Consider the following 17391-nt stretch of genomic DNA (forward strand, 5'->3'; position numbering starts at 1 on the left):
GTTTGGTTCCAGTCCATTATTTAATCGAAACTTTTTTTTTTTCAATCGAAAGGACTAAATATACAGTACATACATGCTGAAATAGCAGTAACAGAAGAAACATCTCATCAACAAGACCTCACTTGTCGTATTAAATGTCAAATAAACAACCAAAAAAAAAATCTGACACTTTAAAATGTCTAAATATTTCTCCAGCCCGTGCTTAATTAACCGGTGTCTCGATATCGAGAGAACAGTAAGTGATGGTTTTGGACAGGAGAAGATGGCATGCAGCGTCTGCATCATTTTAGTCAAACCAGTAAAACGAGTCGCATAAAGTCAGTGTGAAATCATGTGCCTCATCCTTACACGGGACATTGTAATGAAAATGTCTTACAGTTCGACTCCAGTCCTGCTGAGCCTGAGAGTGTGGTTCGATCAGATACAGACAGAACTGGTTAAACTGGTAAATCATCATCCTAGGCAAGAGGTTTTTTGAGGAAATAAGACCAAGAGTAAAATGATTAAATAATGATAATAATAAAAAAAAAACTCAACCTGTGTGTGTGTGTGTGTGTGTGTGTGTGTGTGTGTGATACATTTATTTATTTATATTTAAAACCCTGTACTTATTCCATATCCAGTAAAGAGTCGAAGGAAGCCTGTAGTTTATCCCAGGAAACTTCCGGCACAAGACCAGACGCCCGTCTACGGCAGCGCACACACACTCACACACACACACACTCTTTCACGATCTTTCACAATGGTTTTGGAATGTGGGAGGAAACCTGAGTAACCAGGGGAAACACACCAAACACCACATGCGAACTCCACACACACAGACATCTCTGAAAAGCATAATTAGTTTCTATATTTTTTTATTAGTTCATAATTTCGTTTTTTTTCTTCTTTTTCTTTTCCTTCCAGGTGCATGTGTTGGGGAGATGAACAGTTTTGTTTCATTTTTTTGTGAACTGCTGACAATATTTCTCAAAATATAACTTTTGTTATTTAGAGTGTATATTCAAAAGGGGATGACATCATCACGACACATCAAAACAACCCAAGATCATGCAGTATTTGCAGAGCTTTAATAACTGAAATAAAACAAAATGCAAATAATTTATAAACAAATTATGTTAATGCTTGGGATTAATAACATTAGGAAATCACTATTTGGTGGAATAGTAACCCGGATTTGAAATTAGAGCTTTTATGCGTTTTGGCTCCAGTTATTCACATGGCTCTTTCTGCAAAAATAGCAAACATGTTTCGTAACCATCCATCTTTCTGTTAATGACATTCCAGAAGTTTTCCGGAGGAAATTGCAGTGGTCTCTTATTTCGATCCAAAGCTGCCGAGAATCGAACCCTTGAACCTGGAGGCCACGGTGCCAACCAGTACACCAACCTGTGTGTTTTGGTCAGTGACACTGATCAATCAATCAGTGCAATCAATGTATGACTCCAAAATCATTTTTGCAGTAAAATGTTTATTTACAAAGTTGTATGAAGGTACTTACAAAATTGCAATACATATCGAATCTGCACCTGGGTATCATCATCATATCGCATCAACCGATCCTAAAAAATAAAAAAAGAATTTATAAATAACATACTTTTATTCACAGGTTCATACCTGTACATTCCACTTGGTGGCGCTCAACCCTTAGGCAGCTCTCAACCCTGGTGTTGGGGATCTCTTCCCAGCTCCCAGCATGCCTGATTAAACTAATCAGCTAAGTAACAACCCTTTCTGAATTAAATTTGGTGTGAAATTGCAGAGAGAACTCGAGAACTCGGGAATACCGGCTAGAACTGACCTGAAGAAATCTGAAACCCGGGAACACGCAGTTAATGATGAATCAATAGTATGACAGGATGTTTAAGATGATGGGTGCTGGTTTGAAAGCAAGATGCACGCACATTTTTATGACAGCACACACACACACACACACACACACACACACACACACACTCATTACCACCCATACCTAACTACATAGAGTCCTTAATTAGTCACTGGGATCAATTAAACATTCCTTAGACATGCTTTTGGAAGGTTGGAGGAAACCGGAGAACCCTGAAGAAAGAGGTAAGCATATGTGAAACCATCACTGTGAATCACAAAATCATGTTCCTGGAGCATGTCCCTTATGTCTCTTTGATATAAATATACCAATTTCTATGTTGTTAATCTATCTCATTAAACATCTGAGCAGTTGGGGGTTAGGGGCCTTGCTCAAGGGCCCAACAGGGGCAACTCGGTGGTGCTGGGGTTTGTTCATTTTAACTACTCAGCTACCCGTGCCTAACTTGGAATAGGTTTTATGCAGGACTTCCAGGTGCAACCCTCCTATTTTACCCGGGCTTGGGACCAGCACTGGATCCAGTAGCTGGGGTTTTTGCATTAGAGCTGGGAATTGAACCCGGGCCTTCCGCATGGTAAGCGAGAAACGTACTACTGATGCCCTAAAACTAACCAATATCTACTGTATATTTCACCCTGTATCCAATATCTATAAATATATCCTTTTCTCTCTCTCTCTCTCTCTGTCTTTCTCTCTGGCTTGCGAGGATTTACACAGGATAAACCGCGGCCTGACAGTTGCTTGCTTTTTTTTTTTCCCTTCCTCATGTTAAAAACATGCATTAGCAATCCGCTAAAGCTGATTAAAAGCTAAAGCGTTCTTTCTCAGCCTGCCACTCTCGATTACTCCAGGACGGACGCTCAATCCGAACTCTAAACTGCTTCCCTAAACATATACAGTCAGTCGTAATATGGCACAAATCATTGCCGGTATGGACTTTATTCCATAATTCGTCACAGCATTAGGATTTTTTGAGATTAGCAAGAGTGACAGACCGGCGGAGGGGATGAGAGAGAATGTGTCACTTAGTCACGGTGATAATGATAACGATAACGATAACGATGATGCCGATGCCGATGATTCAGCTTTGGCACTTCCACCAGACGCAGCTGTCAACATCCCTGACATACATTTGGTCCGGGAGATAATCGAGCGTCCTGCTGATTTAATGCTCCACTCTGCATAATGCATTCCTCGAGCAGATACACGATCTTACACAATGTCCCTTCTGTATCACATGATCACCGAGCATCCACTCTTAACCCTCTTACCATATAATAAACATGCTTCACATTTGCTTATGAATAATTTAGAGACGGCCGCATGTGGAAAGACGTTCTCTACATCACGCCGAGAGATCGATAAGCTCAGCTTGTCACAGTCATCCGCTGGCGTTTAATTGCAGCCAGACAGTAGGAGCGACTTGCACATTTAAAAATCACTGCAGTGGGAAGTAACGCTGTAGTCAAAGTGTAAGCAATGTGAAACAAAGTGAGTGTTGGAGAGCTAGAAAATCCTTCAGCGCACAGGAAGTAGGGAGGACAGTGGACGATTCGAATCACTGATTACTGTACGATACACAGCCATGCAGAGCCATACACACTCTTGGCGTGGTGTTTAAACATCAAACCTGCTGCAGACGTCTGTGTACACACATTTAGACCTTTAGACACTGAAAAAGTCTCTTAGACACTTTGAGAGACATATTGTTGAGACTTATTCTTATTTGTACAAGCAGCAAAACAGGTAACTGTTTGGTCAAACTAAGAAAAATAATGTGATGTCTACGGCGATAAGGAGGAAACATCCAGAGCTGGACAGAAATGAAACACCCAAATCTAGTTTTAGACGCAGACGTCTAAAATGTCCAAAGCTTGTTCTAGCCACAGACTAAACATCCAAAGTTTGTTCGTGATACAGACTAAACATCTAAAATTTGTCGGAGACACAGACTAAACACCCGAAGCTTGCTCTAGACACAAATTAAAAATCTAAAACTTGTTCTACACAGACTAAACATTCAACATTTGTTCATGACACAGACTAAACATCTAATGCTTGTTCTAGACTAAGACTAGACATCCAAAGCTTGTTTTAGACACAGACTAAATACCCAAAGCCCTGTTCTAGACTAGGCCTACACACCTGAAACTTGTTCTAGACACAGACAACGCATCTAAAGCTAGGTGGAGGCACAGACTAAACATCTAAAACTAGTTCTAGACACAGATCTAGCTCTACATACACAATCTACACTGCCTGGCCAAAAATACAAATAATGTGTATGTGTGTGTGTGTCTGTGTATGTGTGTGTGTGTGTGTGTGTATGTGTGTGTATGTGTGTGTGTGTGTGTGTGTGTGTGTGTGTGTGTGTATATGTGTGTGTGTGTGTATGTGTGTATGTGTGTGTGTGTATGTGTGTTTGTGTGTGTATGTGTGTGTGTGTGTGTGTAAGACAAAACTTTAATATATACAATGCTTTAAGTGTTCACTCCCATTGATTTTGGCCGTATTTTGTTGTTTACAACCAGAAATTAAATATTAATTTAAAACATTAGGTGGCTGCATAAGTATTGACCCCCTCCATTTCCAGAGTAAAATACTGCATCTAAGTCTTTTCTTTTAAAGTCTATCAGTCCATCACCAGACATTGCCTCGAGTAGACAGAATCATGGTTGTGCCATATTCGTTTCATTCTTATAATGAAGTTAATGATTCCCTTGGGAATGTCCAAAGATATTTACATAATAATAATACTTGGAATCTATGAAATGGGACGTTTTTCTATCTCTTCGGTCTTGCTGAATGTTTGTTCTCTACCAAACTCTGAGACCTTCCATGAACGTTAAGTCCGCATGATGCTTTAATCGCACACGCTGTGAAGTTCCATTTACTGTAACTTATTATCTGCCTAATAAAAGCAATTAAGGGATTAATAAAGTTCTTTGAATCTTGAATCTAATATATAGTTACTAAAATGCATATACTGTATGTAGTAGTGATTTGGTTAAGTCTCCCTACCTTTCTGTAATGTCTAACAAGGTTCTTTATATTCTTCTACTGTATGTGTGCATTTAGATGCCATTTTTAACTTATCAATATTTTTTTCAATATGGTTCAAATCCAGACTTAGAAATGAGCACTGCAGAAGATGATTCACTTATAGAAGATGTTTTTATATCCTGAAACCACTTCTGTGTTGATGTGGATGTACATTTAGGGTGAGGATTTTATTCAAAGATCCATTTATCTGTCCATCCATCCATCCATCCATCTGTCTATTGGACAAAACCAGATGTTGGTCTAAAATTAGCGCAGTGATTCAGAGAATTAAGGATGCAATCAATCATGAATTACATGAACAGGAAGGTGTGCAGGATGAAAAGGTTTGACCATAACAGGTTATTCAGATTATTCTACAGTATATCCAATAACTCTTCTCTCTATTTTTAAAAATAATTATAGAACATGGGAGAGAGGTTCTCCATCCAATTGCTAAGGTGGAAGTTTAAAGCGTAATGAGAGAATATTTTTGCAATATTGGTTTTAGATCATAATGTTAATCTAAAGGGTAAAAAATGCCCAGTTAAGTAAAACATCTGGTTAAAAGAAAGAAAATAAGAGGCAAATTTATTGAATAGAAATATGTACATTTACAAACTTGATTTATTGTAGTAACATATGCATTATACCAATGTGTTAAAGCTGTATAAGGCCGTCGTAATGTTAAAGAGTGTGGCCTATGTTATTGGGAGGTGCCAATAATTATGGAGCTAAGTGCAGAAAAAAATGCTTAACGTAATATATTTTTACATTAGGATTTAAACACATGTGATTATGGCTTTTTTGCAGCTTTTGTAAAATATCACACACACACACACACACACACACACACACACACACACACACACACACACACACACACACTGGCTACATCTTGTTTTGTTTTTCTAAAAAAGACTTCAAAATATAAAGATATGGCAAGTTGCAATTTTTAGTTCGTCTACAGTTGCCCTTCCGGTGTCATGTGACCCTTCGGGGATGAAACTGGAACCGAAGAGTTGGATCAAATGAATGCAGGAGGAAAGAGGAGAAGGGAGGAAGAGGAGGAGGCGATCCTGCGATTGTGACCGTCACTCTGTGTTCTCCTCATGCTACGAGTGAAGACCTGATCGGATTAGATCTTAACTGGAAAGCAGCAGATGCCGTTGCTTCTTTAGGATGATCAGGGTTTAGTAGGTAAAGCTGCCAATCCAAATGAGGAGGTTTATATAAAGCAAAAGTTACAGAGCTGGCTCGGCATCATGGCAAACACCAGACCGTTCGTGGAAAACAATTACCAGGTGACTTGTACATGAGAACGTTCTACATAATCTCAATGTATATTAAATAAAAGTTTAATTTAACCTCAAAGTGGGAATAATATATTCAGAAGGACTGAGTAAATCATTTATCGGGCAATGCTGGAGGATTCATGTAGGTGAATTTGAAGCTTTTATAAAATGATGTGACTCAAACAAAAAAAAAGAGAGAAATATAGTAGAAAGAAATCTCAGATATCATAATATACTATAAACATTTGACATTTATTTATATCTTATAACTTAGTTTATGCATGTACTTTTACTAGCACTAGAATAGATTTGGGATAAATTTAAAAACCTTGCATCACACCATTTGGAAATATTATTTAATGTATCTTGATCATATAGGAAAAATGGAAATGGATTAGAATGGTTATAATAAAGTTGCACACTATATATATATACTGCAACTACCTGCCAAATTTTAGCTACCCGTATAACGTCCATGCTCTTAATTAGTGCTAAAAAAACAAACAGATTTCAGTAAAGAACTCTTCCAAAGGGTTGACCTGGTTGACCTTCATGATAAAACTATCAATGTATGTCCCAAATTTTTATAAATGCATAAACCTAAAATAATAAGGATTTTTTATTTTTTTTATTTTTTTGATATGTCACTCAACAGTGCAAAACGTTTTGGGCCTTAAACCCATTTTATTTCTTGTTCCATGCTAAGAAATCGTTTATGTTTTTAAGGCGAAAAAGCACATTTTCACTCCTGCTTCACAAATGACTTGTGCCATGCTTACAACGTGTAATAAACCCTTCAAGCAGCATTTTCCTTTGTAGCGACTGACAGAAGCTGGTTGCATTCTGTCTCTGTTATTTTATGTAATCTTGCCATAAACCCACATCACCCCTCCTGAGTGGTAGGAGGGCATAAATAATTCAACAGATCAGATCAGGCAGTATTTCTGCTTATACTTTACTCATGGCTGGTACATTCAGTAACATCACTTCTCCTGATGCTGTACTTAACTGATCCTGACGATCACAAAGAAGAAGTGAAACTACCTTCTAAGATAAAAAAAAAATAATACATAAGAGACCACAAATGAGTTTTTTCCGGTAAGCATAGCACTTTCTGCTTCTGGTTTAAATTTACAGTTTGTAAATTTTTATGCAATCCCTGCTTCTCTTATTGCATCACAGTCTGAGAGTTTGAAGTCCAAGCAATACCTATAAGGAGACTAGGATATTAGTCGAATATATAGGCCTATAGTTTTCCATCCCCTCCCCAATCTAACCTGAAAATCATATGTATATAAACGTAAATATATCGGCAAAGTGGCCTTATTGGTATATAAACTGTTCCTACATACAGTACCAAGAAGAGCTGTTTCTATAAAAAAGTAGCATTAGTGAGTATTACAGGACTAATCCCAGGTTAATCTAGCTAACAGCGCCTGAAGTTCATTCTGAGGACAGGACGAGTGGGTCCTCATTCCAGCGAATTTATACCTCATCAGCTCGTTATAATTAAAGGACAAGATTTTGTACAGATTCCAGAGTAAACAGTTTGAACCCATTTATTAATATGGCAGCATGGATAAATGTTCAGGAATATAGATATATAGGACCTCCTAGGAATATAGATAAATAAGATTTAACATTTTCTCAACACAGTTTTCAGGATAAAAAACAAACAAACTACAATACAGACCTCTCCCAAATGGTTGAGATGGTCCTTCATGGTAAAAGTATCAATGTGATATATCAATATATCTTATTATTTCATTTATGCATGTGTTTTAGTAGCTTTAAAGGTTTGGGATATATTAAATAAACCTTCCTTGCATCACACCGCTTGGAAATATTATTTAATGTATCTAGATCATATGGGAATATAGAAATAGATTCAAATGGTTATAATAAAGTTGCACGCTACATACATACTGCAGCCACCAGCCAAATGTTAGCTACCTGTATAACCTCCAAACTGAACTAAACCTAAACTGAAATTCATTTTTGTGTTCATGACACTGTTATGAAGTTCTAAGGTCAACGTTATTCATAAATTAATAATACAAAAAATGGAAAGAAAATTGCAATTTGGAAACAATTCGTGCTTAAAAAAACAGATTTCAATAAAGAACTCTTCCAAATGGTTGAGATGGTCTTTTATGGTAAAACTATTGATGCATGTCCCAAACAAAAGAAATGGTTAACAATATAGAACTCTTCCAAATGGTTGAGATAGTGCTTCATGGTAAAAGTATCAATGTTTGTTGTTTTTGTTTTTCGGCTACTCCCGTTGAGGGATCACCCCAGCGGACCATTTGATCTGCACAACAACTCGGCACAGTGTATCAATGTACAAAGAATATATATACTGTATGGATATAGAAAAGGTGTTCAAGTCAAACCAGGACTTTTGGTTGTTAACATGAGTAATGTGCAAGTGACGTTGATGAATGATTGTGTGTCCTGTTTCTACAGACAGATTCGTCCTATCATGCAACTCATTGGCTCAACTACTCAACTTTCCTGTAGTTAGTGAATTTGTTCTATAGGTTCTTGAGGAGACTTAAATTGGTTTATCAGTACTAAATGTAATCTTTCGCTATAGTCATCTTAATGCTTTCAGATTTTGGGAGGCAGTGCTGGTGGGGTGGCACAGCTGGCAAATATGGTTTAGGAAGCTGGCTCAAGGAGGCCTGCAGGGACATGCTGTTTTTCTCTCCATGGGGCGATAGTTGGGATGGCGTCCTGTTCTGCCTGAGCGCAGCAGGTTAATGTGGAGCTCTTTCCCCCTGCGCAGAGTAAACCTTCAGGGCGTCTCAGCACACGCTGACTCGTAGTCATCACGACTTTAATTGTTACCAGAGAACTGTGCCACCCGAGCTCATTAGGGAAGGTGGTATGGGTTCTTCGTAATAAAACTTAACAACACTAACACGTCGGTGGAAACACGGAGAGATTAAAAACAATGATTAGTAAAACAGAGAGAGTTTAACTAATGCCATGTAAGGTTGGTGATTCTTTGTGTATGATAATTACTGTCTATGAAAAAAGTATTTTCCCCCTTCCTGTTTTTTTTTTTTTTGCATATTTCTCACACTTAAATGATTAACATCATCAAACTAATTTTTATATTATCCAAAGATAACTCGAGTAAATACAAAGTGCAGTTTTTAAATGATGTATTCCTTTTCATTAGGGTCGTTAAAAGGCTGTACAAATCTGCTTGGCTTTACAGTATGTGAAATAGTAATTGCCCCTAAACCTAATAACAGGTTGTGCCACCCCTTAGCGGAAACAACTGCACTCAAGTGTTTTAACTGGCAGTTTTTTGAGCCATTCAGAGATGGACTTGCTAGTGTGCTCCAGATCATTGACCTGCTGCATAATCCAAGTACCTTGAGCTCGAGGTCATGAACTGATGGCCAGAAATTCTCCTTCAGGATTTTCTGGTGGAATGCAGATTACATGGTTACATCAGTTATGGCAAGTCGTGCAGGTCCTGAAGCTGCAAAGCAAACCCCAGACCATCACACTACCACCACCATGTTTTACTGTTGGTATGATGTTCTTTTTTATAAAACATTGTGTTAGTTTTTGTCTTAACTTTTGTCTTATCAGTCCACAGAATATTTGACCAGAATACATCAATTACTTTCTTCACATAAGGCCAGGGAGGTTTGAACAGCATTTTCCCCCTTAATAAATGAAATCATATTTGAAAAGAGCATTTTGTATTTACTTGGGTTATGTTTGTCATATTTATTTTTAAAGCAAATTTAACACAACTCAGTTGACCAAAATGCTGTACAATCCTAAAAGAGCTGCAGACATAGAAACAGACAATAATAATAAATTAAAATAATAAAACAATAAAATATATAGTACATAATAGTATACAACAATAAAAAAATCACCATCATTGTATAAAATAAGCAAATAAAACAGTAAAATAACAAATAAATAATTAAAAAAATTATATATATATATATATATATATATATATATAATTATTATTATTATTATTATTTTAAATAAATCAGGTAGTATCCCTCATCACTCTGTATTAATTGACAATGTGTATAAAAACGTCCTAAGGTGAGATTTAAAAATAGGAATTTTGAGTTTGTGTAATATTAAACTTGTTTAATGATCTCAATCATATAAGTGTGTCAAATGAGGTAAACAATTAGGAAATATTAGTAATATTATGGGATTAGCAAATGCTTTTTCACATATCTGTACATATACAGTACATATATTGGAAAAACAAATCATATAACAATACCTGAGAAGATTTTAGGTTTGATCCTAAGCCATTTTACACAAAATATTGGTTCATACAAAACTCCTGACATAGTCTTATAGTATATGCTATACTTTGATTAAGTGAGGAATAAGTAATGATGACACAGGGTGTTTTAGGAAAATAATCAATTACAGGATGAGGTGAAGGCAGCATGGTGGGGTAACAGTCATCACTGTGGGTTCGCACCTCCAGGGCCGAGGTTTCTGTTCTCGTCTCGATCTGTGTACATGTTCAACTCATGCTTGTTGGGTTTCATCCAGGTAGTCCTAAAGTGTGCGTGTGAGAGAGAGAGTGTGTGTCCTACGGTGGCTGTGAAGTGCAAAACAAATTAACAAAACTGAAAACAAAATAACAAAACCCAAAACAAAATAACAAATTCAAAACCAAATTAACAAAACGGAAAACAAAATAACTGATATCTGACTGGCTGAGAAGTCCAATACAAATGAACAAAACGGCACTTCTCGGCCAGTCAGATATTAGTTATTTTGTTTTCCGTTTTGTTAATTTGGTTTTGAATTTGTTATTTTGTTTTGGGTTTTGTTATTTTGTTTTCAATTTTGTTAATTTGTTTTGCACTTCAGGGCCACCGTAGTGTCTGTGTGTTTGTGTGTAATAAATTGCCACCCCATCCAGGGTGCACCCCGTCTCATGCGCCAAGAGATAAGCTTTTAGGTCCCCTGTGACTCTGGAAAATGATAAGTGAGTGGATGGGGTGAAGTGGCCTGACATGAAACTTAGTGTCTCCAGGCTGGAGTTGATTACTTTCACAAATCAGTCCAAGCCAAAGTGTTTTATTATTTCTCTTCCATCACTTTCCAGAAATTTAAATTTTCATTTATTTTATATTTTATTAAAAATTCAATATTTAATATTATTATTAATTTATTAAACAATGACACACTATACTATGGGCAAGGTGGTTCAGTGGTTAACCTCACACCTCCAGGGTTGGGTGTTTCTGTGCATGGAGTTTGCATGTTTGCTGGGTTTCCTCCAGGTACTCCAGTTTCCCCCGCACACAGTCCAGGGAAATGTACAGTAGACATGATGGTGTCCCCTGCCCTGTGCTCCCTGAGATAACATCCAAGTATCCAGTGACTGAATGAAAATGAACAAATAAATGAACATTACACTGTTTATCCATACTTACAGTTAATATTAAAATGGATAATATGGGGTAGCAATGTCTGTACCGCATGATCATTTATACAGGGTCACTGTCCCAGGAGAGTTAGGACATGAGACGGGGTACACCCTGACAGCGTGCCAATCCATCGTAGAGCACATGCACCTCACATACTCACTTGCAGACTATGGGCAATTTGGGAAACGCCATTTATCCTAGCCTGCATGTCTTTGGACTGTGAGAGGAAACAGGAGTACCAGGAGGAAACCCACCAAGCACAGGGAGAACATACAAACTCCATCCTGAGGAAGGAATCGAACACAGACCCTGGAGGTGCAAAGCGACAGTAATAACCACTACACCACCATGCATTTTTTATTATAATAATCCTTTGCATAACTCAGCATTTAAATGTGCTTATAATACAACTGACTGGTGTTCTTAAAGGGAAATTATTATTGCAATTTTAACATTTTTATTAATTTATATTCTGTAAAGGTTAATATGAGCATAAACAGACAAATAAAATTAAGCATTTCAAAAGACTTTTTAAAACTGTAATTTCTATTAAAATAAAATAAATTTCAAAAAACAACACATAAAGCACAAATTTGATGCAGTGCACATTAAACGTACATATCTCAATTTATTACTTCCCTTGTTGTCTTTTTTTTCCCCCTCTGATGCCTCACACACACACTCACACACACACACACAGAGACACGACGCATGAACATGGTGCTGCTGCTCTGAAACATGCGCACACTCCAACAGTCGTCGCTTTAACGCGGGGTGTTTGGCTGACGTGGACACCAACCAATCACCGCGGGTGTGTAAAGCCATTCTTTTCGATCCACCAATCAGCTTTTAGCATTCCAGGGTTCTCGTCTCGTGAACGCGAGATTGACTGGATGTGCCAGTGATGCGCGTCCACGTGAGGAGCTCGGGTATTTATTTAATGGAGAGTTGCTGTGGTGGACTGAGCATCATCTCCAAAACAATGAGGAAATAACGAGAGGGTTTTAGAAAGCAGGACCAAGCACAGGGGAGGTTTATATGAGATTATTTATTATTGCGCAGATTATTGCATCAGAACAAAGAAGGATGTATACAGAAGAGGATGTTTTTGGGAGACGGTGAGGAGGATGTGTTGCTTGTTTGGATCCAGGGATTATTTAGGATGATGATGATGATGATGATGATGAGAAATAATGAAGTTTTTTGGTGATGGGAATTAACGCGTACCCTAAAGAAGGGTAGGGTAAGGTAGGGTAAGGTAGGCCACTGGAGCCGACTTTAATCTCCGAGGGCAAAAGTAAATCTGTTTGGAGATCCGTTGTCTCATCAGGACCGGGCAGGGGAAACATGTCTGGAGAGAAATTGCCCGTGACGCGGGCGCTGAGTGGATTTGCGTGGCCGCGGCGCTGCCGTGGAAACTAAAGCCCCAGCGCAGAGGAGGCGCACCCGACTTCTCACCTTTTCTCTCCACAATCATGGGCAAGGACGAGTGCAAGACCATGCTGGACGCTTTAAACAAGGTGACCGCGTGTTACAGGCACCTGGTGTCCGCGCTGGGCAGCACCTCGGACTCGCAAAACCTGCGCGAGGAGCTGAAAAAGACGCGCCGGAAAGCGCAGGAGCTGGCCGCGGCGAACCGGACCCGACTCACGGCGCTGCTCAAAGACAAGAGCATCAGCAACGACGACCGCGCCGAGTACGAGCGCCTCTGGGTGCTCTTCACCAGCAGCATGGAGATCCTCGAGGTGGACATGCGGAGGTCGCTGGAGATCGGGCAGGATTTCCCGCTCAAAGTGCCCACGCGCCATTTCATCCAAACCGGCATGACCGGCAGCACGGGCACGGTGGCGGCCCGGGCCATGAGCATGCAGAACATGAAGTACGACTCGGACCCTGGGATGATGGACACGGAGGATCTGAAAGACCTGGAGGCCGAGATCTCCCAGCTCGATCAGATGATGGAGGAGATGGAGATGAAGGTGCAGGTGGCACCGTGGGCGGTGGAGGCCAAGCAGGAAGCGGGAGCCGAACTCAAGTCCACAGTCAGCGTGGGAAACTCGTCCGTGGGGGTCATTTCCATCTGCGAAGAGGAACCCAAGGATGGGGGCGAAGGCGAAGCTGGTGTCATGAGGATCTTCGCAGGCATCATATTCACTGTGGTTTTACTCATCGCAGGCATTCTCGGATACCTGGTCGTCAATCTTTGAAGTGGGATCTTATCAGGACTGTGAGAACAAACAAAAAAAAAAAGAAAAGGATTTACTTTAGTCTACATATCTACATATTCACCTGGCACTGGCACTGTGTGTGTGTGTGTGTGTGTGTGTGTGTGTGGCTTGGATCTAATTACTAAAAAGCACATTCAGTAGCAGTGTTAAATGAATCAGAGGCTGATTGCTTTTGTGGTTATGTATAATGAACCTGTGGGCCAGATTCTAACTCAGTATTAATACACTGTACAAAAAAAAAAGTTGTAAATTTTACAGTAAATTCTCCAGTAAACACCTGTAAGACATATTTAGAGTAAAGCACTGTGATGTCTTACGTAGTATCAAAGCCGTGGATCTGTGATGTGTGTGCGATTTACAATTGGCGCAGATGAGATTTGAGCATTCGACCTTCTAAACTCTAACTAAAGACTTAAACACTGAGCTTAGTAATTTTTTTCACATGTATGGATTTATTGATTTTACATTATTTTATCTATTTAATTGGTTTTACATTATTTTATAAAACACAATACCTCCCCCGCCAACCACACACACATACACACATAGCAACATCTTACTCTCAGCAACACAAAGAATTCCCGACAGAGATCATGAATTTCAAAAAGGTTGTCCAGATCTTGTAAACGTCCTCAATTTTCCCTTTTAATAGGTTAGTCTTTCCAAAGCCAGGTTACAAGACATTTCCCTGATGCACTGACTTGAAGTAGGTCCTTGAATGTCTGAGCTTTCTTTAATTTAAATTAAATTGGTGGTACAAGTGGATGTCTTAATTGACTAGTTTGGTAGATCGGTGGTTAGGCTTTAAGGTTACACATATGAAGTGAGTGAGTGTGTTAAAATCTCTGAACTGTCAAGCTGTCATTGCTGGGACCTTTAGTAAGACTTTTTAGCCTTTTTAAATCCTGCATCAATTGTAAATTGCTTTTTGCTTACAGTTTACAGTAAATGTTACAGTAATTTTACAGGTCACCCTGCTGCCAGTAGCATTCCGTCAATTCTGCAGCCATTTTTTTTAACAGTAAAGAATGATTATTAGATGAATTTTGATGATGTAGTGGATTTACTGGTTGTGAATGAAATACCATAAAATCCATCACATCTTAGTTTGTGCAAAAGCACCATTCAGCTTATCGGGGCTCTTGAGGGTTGTTGCAGTGATTTCATGTAACGCACCTTTGAGAAAGCATGATTTTAAAAGGGTATTAAAGTTGGCTATACACTATCCTACTCTCTATATGGTCAGTAGATTAAAATGTCCCTTTCTTTAGTTTTCTGGTTCAGGGGTGTCAAAGTCATAAGCCGTACTGTATGTGGCCCAAAAGCTGGACCGAAAACAGATTTATTTGAAGTCCACACTGAATGCACAAACAAATCGAACATACAGGGATAGTATATTTTTGCTACTTAGAAAAAAAAATTCTAAATTGTGAGTTTACTATACTATGTCTTGCATAACTTAGTGTTAAAACCATGCAACTGATTTGGACTTTATTGGCAAAATCTTTAATTTTTTATTCATGTTTTTCAGCTAGCCAATACAAATATTTGATGTCTTTAGCACATTCTATTAGTATGAATTTATGACCCTGAGCTTATTGTTTAGTGTTGTCCCTCAAAAAGAAACTCTTATTTTTTGGCTCTTTTTTATAAATCAATTGCACAGCAATTTTTACTAACCTGAACAGTATAAAGCGATTTCTCATGAATCACATATTATATGGATTGCATGTTATTCTTTCTTCCTTTATTATATTTTTTTTTTCAAAATTTACAATGAAAGTTACTCATACAGTTTAAGACATTTGTTTGTTAATTTGTTTATCCAAACAACTTTTAGCCAATCAATGTTTACATTTTTTAATGCAATTTAAGCCATTTTAAATGGACACTCGTTTTTAGCTGCTAATTCAACTTTAGGCATTTTTAACTGTTTGGATTTTTTGTTGTAAAATTGTACATTGCTTCTGACAATGTAGTAATGTCTTAAATCAGAAATCACTAAACACTCGTAAAGAGTTAATCGGAATGGTCACGGCTTACTGGTGGTATCTTTGACACCCCTGGTCTAGCCTTTGCCCCCATGGACACCACAGATTAGTAATTTAGTAGAACTACATGTCTACACCTAACAGATATCCCCTTATGCTCAAACACAACTTTTCTATCTTTAGCGTTCTACTTTACAATTACACAGATTAACAGTGTTAGCCTATGCGTCTTTACTGGAGCCAGTATTTCAGACTTCTCATTGTGCCCACACATCATATCAGTTTGTTAGTTGTGCCTCATTCCTACCGCAGGCCCCTTTAGGATGCACCACAGCTGTGATTTTAAGTATTTCACATTCCGCACACTGTAAAAGCAGCGACTGTATAGTGAAACTGTACATAATGAATATTAATGTTGAAATAGTGTATATACAATTGAATATATTTATATCAATAAATTATTTAAACAAATGTCTTGTCTGACAGTGTAATATATGCAGCAGCCTAGTAGTTTTTCCTACTGTAGGTATACTCAGAGAAAGGTGGTATTAAAGATGAACGGGGAATGACCTATTCTTAATGTCTTAAGAATGTATGTGACTTATATTAATATGCTTCTTTTTTCTATTTAACAGATTACTGATTACATGGCGGCTTCGCTAGACATTAAATTCAACTAAATGCTAATAATAAGCATAAGCAATTGTTCATATAATTTGTGTTAATTTTAAACTTTGTAAGGTAAAGTTAATTTAATATATTTGAAAGTCTCGAGTTTCAGGACTTTTTAACATTCTCAAAGATTTCAGGCACGTGGAAGTGCTTTTGTCTTATTTACAACTCCCTGGACTGGTTACATCATCATATATATTTCTTTCTAGTTTGTTAGCATATTGTGTGCACATATTGTGTACAGCCTACTCAAACAAAAAAATAAAATAAAAAAATCATACCCTAGAAACATATGGGAAAGAATTAACTAAATTGTTCTAGATGTCAGGTTCATGTGAGACGTGCACACAGGAGTTGCACGTCCTGAACAAGACCCTGTGTACTGTATATTACCTTCATGAGAGAGAAAAGGTAAGACTGGAGAACAAGTAATTACAGTATGTATTGCTGCAATAAAATTATTGAGAACAGATCCAGTTGTTTGAGCTAGTTTTATAGATATATTAAGATAATTAATGCAAGTATTAATATATAAAAAGTATGATTTAAGATTTGACATGAAACAATAATGTGGTCATAGTGAAAATTCTGTGATATAAGAGAAATAAAAATATGGATATGGGCCACATTACACCATCCAGTCGTTGATTAGTTTCCAATAATATTGCCTTTGTAAGACTGAAGGTCAATGTACAGAATGAAGTGAAAAAGTACATGAATATATATCTTTTAAATGGTACACATAAATTTAATTTATCTGTGTTTAATTTACATATGGTAGAGAATAAGTTATATCGGTAGAAGGATGCTGAGGTTGGAACTGCCAGGCAGAAGATCTAGAGGAAGACCAAAGAGGAGATTTATGGATGC

General features: G+C 37.9%; 1 protein-coding gene across 1 annotated transcript; it reads left to right on the plus strand.

Annotated features, from left to right (window-relative positions):
- The first annotated feature begins 12586 nt into the window (after window positions 1–12586).
- si:ch73-167i17.6 (regulator of G-protein signaling 9-binding protein) lies at window positions 12587–16264 on the plus strand. The gene has a single exon (XM_053500002.1). It carries the CDS (start codon window positions 13106–13108, stop codon window positions 13835–13837), a length of 732 nt encoding a protein of 243 aa, XP_053355977.1. The 5' UTR covers window positions 12587–13105; the 3' UTR covers window positions 13838–16264.
- The last annotated feature ends 1127 nt before the right edge of the window (window positions 16265–17391 follow it).

This window comes from Clarias gariepinus, chromosome 7 (genome assembly GCF_024256425.1).
Source record: "Clarias gariepinus isolate MV-2021 ecotype Netherlands chromosome 7, CGAR_prim_01v2, whole genome shotgun sequence".
Classification (NCBI taxonomy): Eukaryota; Metazoa; Chordata; class Actinopteri; order Siluriformes; family Clariidae; genus Clarias; species Clarias gariepinus.